This window comes from Nansenia antarctica (genome assembly GCF_963989245.1).
Source record: "Nansenia antarctica genome assembly, chromosome: 6".
NCBI classification, from domain to species: Eukaryota; Metazoa; Chordata; class Actinopteri; order Argentiniformes; family Microstomatidae; genus Nansenia; species Nansenia antarctica.
In genome coordinates this window covers 59,525,956-59,533,693 of record NC_137676.1, presented here as the reverse complement: position 1 = coordinate 59,533,693, position 7,738 = coordinate 59,525,956, and the positions used below count along the sequence as shown (strand labels likewise).

Genomic DNA, 7,738 nt, shown 5'->3' with positions numbered 1-7,738 from the left:
GTGAATTAATACTATATGGAAAGGTGAATAGTATGGGATCTTGACATCTTATCCATACTACATTTGTGCAATTCACATGCTGCAAAACTTCCTAACCATATATCCTGAACACTTACCAAATGGGTCAGAACTGTCAGACATGGCCCAGATTAGTTACTAGTTACATTAGTCAGTTAACATGTAATTAATGGATTAGTCTGCTAATAAGTAGAGAACAAGACAGACTGAGCATTATCAATTCAACACTAATGTTATGCACCTACATGTGTTTAAGAGCATTCTGCAATGTGAAGTGAACAGGCTGCCTTTAATGTAGTCATCTATGCTACTTAGCACATCCCAGTTAAATCACTAATCTCTTTACAAGAATACGTCAGGGTTATTAATGAGACAGGTGGTTAATCATAATATACAAAATTTTATTATAAAAAAAAACATTCTACACGGAAACAGTTTAAACAGCTCCACGTTAAAAATGGTTGCGAACTTTTACTACACATTTTTCCTTGTTGTTTTCTTAAAATGGCAGTGGAAACAATATAGCGGAGAAAAAAGAACAAACATCACCACTATCCAAGACAAAAAAAAGCAGTGCTTCAAGAAAATCAGCTGTCAAAATTTACAAAACAGCACATGGACCTCCGTCTGCATCGAAGCCCTGCACATCACTGTACATGTTCAATACAAGATTACACTTTCGATTCAGGTTCACATTGTTTTGTAAATGCTCCAGCTCAAGTTCAGGCAGTTCAGTCGTCATCCTCATCGTCGTCATCATCGTCATCTTCCTCCTCATCATCGTCGTCGTCATCGTCATCATCTTCCATTGGCTCTGCCTTCTTGGGGGCTGGCCTGCCGGGTCCGCTCTTCTTGCCAGGGGCAGCCTTGGCGGCTTGACCTTCCTTGGCACGGTAGGCCGCAACATCCTACAAATAAACAAAGTAGTTATTAGTAATTATTATTAGCCAACTGTGACTTCAGGTTTTACATCAAGCCAAGGAGTGGTAAGGAGTGGTTCTCTTGCTGCCATTGAGTGGAACGTACCTTTTCGTATTTCTCCTTCAGCTTGCCGGCCCTCGCCTCGTAAGGGATCTTGTCCTTGGGGGTCTGTTTGCCCCACAGCTCACCAAGCTTCTTGGCAATGTCTCCAATGGAGATGCCTGGGTGTTCACCCTTGATCTTGGCGCGATGGTCGCCACAGAAAACGAAGAATGCAGATCTGTTGGGCAAAAGGTTGAGGACGTTTAGTTTCAAACCGACCAAAATGACGGGTGCCTGCCTAATCCAAAACGACCAAAAAGTTCGGGTGCAGTACTTACGGTGGCCTCTTGGGGGCATTGGGGTCCTTCTTTCTCTTGCCTGCTCCCTTCATTCCTTTAGGGGGCACGTAGCCCTTCATCTCCCTGTCGTAACGAACCTTGTCGCCTTTGGCCAAGTCCTCAAACTTCACCTTCTCCTTGGCGGACATAGTCTGTAAAACATTTATAACACACAAGTGTTACTAACAGCGCCACCATTTGCGAGTGGCCTATTGAAACCATTTAGTACAGCTTTGGTCCCGCCCCTTGTTTTTGTCGAGATCAAGCCCCTCCCCCCGGAAAAACAAAAGTCCAACATGGCCACCGCGGGACTCTGTAGACTCACCCTCCACCGCTCCGAACATTTCTTGGAGAACTCGGAGAAGTTGACGGACGTGCCGGGGTGCTTCTTCTTGTGCTCCTCGCGGCAGGTCTGGACGAAGAAGGCGTAGGAGGAGGTCTTTCCTCTGGGCTTGTTGGGATCTTTACCACCCGGCATGGCTGCAATATTCTGAAAATGAAAATAAAACGTTAAAAAAAAGAGAGAAACTTTCTAGTTGCCGCTCGTGTTGTAAAACTACACAGATATGAACACCGTTCAACGAGACGCTGTAGCACAACTTAAACCCCCACACAGACACAGGGAGGGAGGTTAACACGCACTAATCCGATCAGGTTCCTGCTTCGTTGTAAACCAGACGGGACAATAAGGCATTCCTCCATTTTGTTTCCCGCCTAAACCCGTTCTAGTGCCAAAGTTGATCATAAAAGCATAAAAACGACCAGCCGAGCTTAATTAAAATCCGTAATCTACACTTAGACATTTCATTACTACGTGAAGACTGAGTTTGTGATCCTCAGATTCATTTCAGCGAGTTGCTCGAAGTTACCTCAGAGAGCCCGCTAAGCTAAGCTAGGCTAGTGCGGCCAGGCAATGGCCTCGGCGTCCTGATGCATCGTGTTAACTTGGCTAACTAGCCCGTTAGCATGACTACAGCGGGTTAGCTTCGAAAAAGCGGGGAATTAAAGATTGTTTCTGAGGTAAAAAGTTACGACAAATGTTTTATCATTTGTTAACAACGACCGAACAAACTATCAGATCAGTTTGATGACTTTCCCACTGCTAAACTAGTCCAGCACATTCAGCTCCACATTTCTTAATAATCAATCCGCGTTAGTAAGTTTAGCTGTGTAACATTTTCACAAAATTGTAAACAACCACAAATCCGTAAAGCACACAGACAAACATATCCTTTTGGTGTTTAAACATGCGTCTACAACACAATTTAAATCTATAAATTACATGTATTCCACATTGTCGGGAGAGGTATATTCACTCACCGTATATTCAGCCACACAAGACGCGATGAGTAGGGATCCTAACTTCTCCGCACTGTTTTGTCAGCGGACGTTGGGTCGCACAAACTTGATTAAAATGTGTCGGCGGCTCCTCCCCCTCGTCGTGTGGTTGGCTGAACGGGCGCATTCAAATTCGAATCAGGGGCGCAGGGTGAGTGCACTGCTCGGATTGGCTTAACATATGCCTGCTCAGAACAGCATGGTTGTATGTAACGCCTCATTGTGGCGCGCCAATGATTGGTCAAAGCGGGGATTTAAATCAGACGGCGCCAAAACGTACATGTTTTTGATGGGGGGATGTGTATCCGATGTAACTATGCTACTGGCAAAAGCCCTCCGATGTTATTGCCTCAAGCCCCGAAGTGGATCGTTTGATAAACAACATGTGAGCTGTTCCATCCGGCCTACCAGTGCATTATTGGTCAGAGGAAGTGTATTGTTGCAGGAAGTAAACAATTATGGCAAAACACACGAGAGAGAGAGAGAGTAGTCGACACTCGACACATCAAATTAGGAAGTTTATTTTCTTAAAACAAACATTTAAAATTCACCACGCCATCGAAAACTATTCTATTTTAACGATGCTACAATTTCACTCTGTTTTTTGCTCACAGTCGCAAAATGTTCCCCGTGTGTTTCAATTTCAACACAGTCTAGCCTAGTAATGTTGTAAGCGACAAGCCCTCATCTCATTGTACAACGGCAGGGGCACAATAGCACAGCGGGGCGACAGCTGTCAGCTGCGTGCCGATGCGACCCCAGTGTGGTCCCCCGCCATGTGGCGCTCAGCTCCACTAGACATAGCATGATACTTCAGCCCATGTCTCTGTATCTGAAATAAAGCCACGCCACGCGACCCGAGCCCTTTGTTTGTCACTCTAGCTGAACAACACAGTAATACTGAGCTACCTCCACTAGATCTAAGGTCATTATTATGATCTGTAATCAATACCATATTTATTCCCGCGATAAATGACACAAATATGCCACTGATTAGAGACAACAAAGCAATGTTGTTGGGACATGTTTCAGTTTCCCCCTCTAACAAGCAAACAATTAGTTAGGTTTTTTTTGTTCAGGATGTTGTAGGCCAGGTAAACGTTTCCATGGTGGTTGAGTAGCCTATCTTCTTCTACAGGTGTGGATGGATTAAGGGTAGATAGGCTACAGGTATGAACTACAAGAAAGCGAGTCTAGCCTACTGGTAAGACTATCGAGAAAACCAATTTAAAATAGTAAAAGTAAAAAAGTAAAAAGTCAAGTAAAATGAGAAAAAAAACATCGAATTATATTAGGGACTTTGGAGGTTAATCAAAAAGAGACGCCAGAATGAGGTGAATATTTCTCTCTATGTCCCCGACTTGGGACTCAGGTGCTCCTTCCCAGGTGCATTCCTCCTTTCTTTCATTCTCTCACTGTGGGCCTTGGAACTGGAGCAAGTCTGCTCAAACCGGTTCTTAGTGTCACTTTGGAGAGGGGAAAACAGAGAAGAGGGCTGTTGGGGTTGTATGTCAAGATTGACTGTGTGTGTGTCTCTCTTCTCTCCCTCAGGCCCCCAGGCTCCCAGCTGCTCCGGTGTCGAAGTGCCAACGCCGTCCATGTTGTCACTGTGTGAATGCCACCCCCAGCAGCTGCACTTTCATGGATGGAAGGAATGGATACGCCCAGAGGAGCCCACGGTATAACTACAATCATTACCACAAGATACAACAAGGTATAAATGTTATACGAGTAGTCTCATTCCTTGTCAGCAAGAGTGTTGGCTTATCTGTTATGTCGATGTGATCCCCCTCTGGGCAACATTGAATGTCAAGCACATAACGGTTTAACTTGTTCTTAAACTGTCATGACAAAAGGGCACGTTTAGCTATTTAAAATGAATTAAACTTTGCGTTCTCCTCAAATTAATATTTCTCATCAAACCCCCCCCACCCCCAAGTGAAACATGGGGCACAAGACAAAATATATGATGTACCTTGGCTTTAGCATGTTCAAGCCCCTCATCAACCCTGTTGTCCACAAGCAAAAGAAGCATTAGCATGAAACTCTAAGCCCCCCAACTGGTCACCCATCCAACCATCTGAAACAACAGCCCTCACATACCCTCACACACTCACTGGGCATTCAGGACAGATTCAAGGCTGGGTGCTCATTGTGGTGAGTAGATTACTTGTCCACAGGGTGTCCACCAGAGGTGTAAAGGTGTCTGTTTGCTCAATTGCCCTGTAATTGTCATCACCACCAGCCCCAAACTTTGGAATAGAGGTAGAAGAGAGGGAACTCAACCACACCAGTTATAATGCATGTAGTTGCGGTTTTATATCAAACTTTATATGGCTGTAGAAAAAAAGGATATCAAATGTGTTGCATCATATATGTTATTGTTGTTGTTGTTGTTGGCGATGAGACGATAATCGGATGGAATGCACCGTGTCTTGTGCGATTTATACCAAGCACTTTATTGTGCATGTGCATTGCACTTCAATACTTTTACTTCAATGTGTCTGTATATCCCATTAGTATTATTATTGATTCAGTTTGTTGAATGGATTCTCTTTTTTATATGTCTTCTATATCTTCTATAGGCCTATATCTATTAACATGTGATGTTTGTGTTACTAGCTTGCAAGAGCCATATGAACAAAACAAAAACAAAAGAAATAAACCGAAAAAACGTAATGGAAATGAACACTCTCATAAACGTTGTTGTAATGACATAGTTATTGGGTAATTAAGTACAGTGAGAGATGTTATGGAGCCATGTTACAACCGGTTATAGCTGCTCCACCAGTCTAGTTACATGTAGTCTCGTATGAGTTTTTTTCTTTTTTCTTATTTTTTCAATTTCGCACTCAAAGTAGTTTTTCAACCTCCAAAGGATGCAGAGTACAAGACAGTACTAGTTCTTAAGTTCCCACTTCAAAGTGCTCACAACAATATCACATATTATACTCCTGATTATGAGTGACAATGTCTTGTTAAAATAGCTTCTCAAGCAATGGCACATTGTAGTATTGAATAATGGTTGTTGATACAACTGAATACAAATGTGTTGTATAGCTATTATGGTGAGAGAAGTCAGATCTGTTTCCTCTTGGGCAAAAGCACTGAGCATTACATCATTATTTTGGTGAAATTAAATATCGGTCATGTCAGTACAGTTGGCATAGGAACACAAGCTAGACTGAAGTGTCTGGAATTTAAAGTGAGAGGATACATATATTTCATATCATCAAATAAATGAGTTATATTTAGTCTAAATTAAACCGAAATATAATTAATTCATTTGATGATATGAAGAATGTGAAGGAGGCCTTAAAAGTGCTTTAAGGGCTGTGTGCTTAGCCTTCAGACTTCACATCCAAACATATGTAGGTCCTGATCGCAGCAGTCTTGTTGTTGGGAATGATGAGGTGCATCTCAAGCCTCTCCTGTTCTCTCCTCTCCTCTCCTCTCCTCTCCTCTCCTCTCCTCTCCTCTCCTCTCCTCTCCTCTCCTCTCCTCTCCTGTTCTCTCCTCTCCTCTCCTCTTCTCTCATCGTTTCACTCCAGAAGTTGCCATTCTTAACCTTCATTCAGCCTGATGGCTTAAAAGGTTTTGCATGGGATCACAAAGGAGATCTTTGGTCCGAAGAAGATGTCCCTGAAACAACATAAAAAAACATATGTTGAGTAAAATAGTTCTTTTTTTGGGGTCTTTTTTTATGTTTAAGTTGACATTTGTATTTGTCTCCCATGATTTACAATAAACAGGGCATCACACACAAAACTCAACAACACACTCTCCATCATACTCCATCATAGAATCCTTCTCTCAACCAACAGGTGTATTGGACAAAGCAGGATCCAATTGGCTGCCTCTCTATTTACATGAGCAAAGGCTGTGACTTCCACAGTGTGAATGACCTTTTAACTGACCAGCGGAACAGCAGTCAACCCCACCGCACACTGCCTCAGGCACACATGTGCTCGTATTAATAGGCGGCTTATGATAACCACAATGTAGGCAGTGTTCACAAGCCGCCCGTGACTGGATCCTATTCGTCGCCAGCTATAATCAGCGCCAGCCAGCGGGCCCTGGCCAAGGCGCACAACACACAGCCACAGAGCCACCGTCTGTCTTTACAGAGCTTATGTTTGTTGTACCCCCCCTATGGCTTTACACAGCAGTAGTAGTAGCACCACCTAGTGGTGGAGGTCGAGCAGTACTACCTGGGGCAGCAGAGCAGCTCGCTGAAGTTACAGTAGCAGACCATGTCACACTTGTTGCCCTCCCAGAAGTGGTTCTGCAGGGAGTCGATAGGTCGGATCTGTTGTACTCCGTCAGCCACGCTGTGGCAGTCCCTATCCTTCAGGATCTTCTTGTAGCAGGACCAACGGCTGGACGGGATGGCACGACAGCCCAGTACGCCCACCAAGAGAATAGCAGCTAGGAGGAACGCCTTCATTGTTGATTAATCTGTTGATAAGAAGATAATGATAATCAGTGGCGGACTCAGGCTGTTTGAAGGGCAGGGGCGAAAATAAAAAAAAGGGCACCTACTGCACAACATGGGACCCCATCAGTGCACATGGTCAAGTTTAGACCATTGGAAGGGCAGCCAATAGGGCACATCCTCTAATTTTGCCACTCAAAAGGGCACTTTAGTGCGACTTTTTTCAACTGTGGGGGCACATGGTCAAGTTTAGACCATTAGAGGGGCACCAATAGGGCACGTCCTCTAATTTTCGCCACTCAAAAGGGCATTTAAGAGAGACGTTTTTCAACCGTGGGGGCACCAGGAGGGGCAGTCGCCCCCCCTGCCCCCCCCTGAGTCCGCCAGTGATGATAATGATTGGAATGATAATGATGAGATATCAGGATTTGCAGCTCGGGGGGTGGTGGCAGCGGGGGGGGGGAGGTTTCTAAATGTTTAAATCATCTCTAATCATCGTAAATCTGGAGTGATTCGTTATAAGTCATAACAGTCATAACATCCTATCAGATGGCAACTTGTAATAGATAGATAGATAGATAGATAGGTATTTTATTGATCCCAGAGGGGAAATTCAGGCGTTATAGCAGCTCAGACCACGAAACAA

General features: G+C 44.0%; 2 protein-coding genes across 2 annotated transcripts; both read right to left on the bottom strand.

The window, feature by feature from the left end:
- Positions 1–383: 383 nt before the first annotated feature.
- Positions 384–2,686, bottom strand: hmgb2a (high mobility group box 2a). The gene is made up of 5 exons (XM_080534936.1): positions 2,640–2,686; positions 1,645–1,809; positions 1,320–1,471; positions 1,045–1,219; positions 384–926 (listed from the first exon to the last, which is right to left on the bottom strand). The coding sequence occupies exons 2-5, from the start codon at positions 1,795–1,797 to the stop codon at positions 750–752; spliced, it is 657 nt and encodes a 218-aa protein (XP_080391062.1). The 5' UTR covers positions 1,798–1,809; positions 2,640–2,686; the 3' UTR covers positions 384–749.
- A 3,558-nt stretch (positions 2,687–6,244) lies between these two features.
- Positions 6,245–7,104, bottom strand: LOC308160750 (scrapie-responsive protein 1-like; the record flags this gene model as incomplete). The annotated part of the gene is made up of 2 exons (XM_080534692.1): positions 6,245–6,299; positions 6,869–7,104. The coding sequence occupies 2 exons, from the start codon at positions 7,102–7,104 to the stop codon at positions 6,245–6,247; spliced, it is 291 nt and encodes a 96-aa protein (XP_080390818.1).
- Between the last annotated feature and the right edge of the window lie 634 nt (positions 7,105–7,738).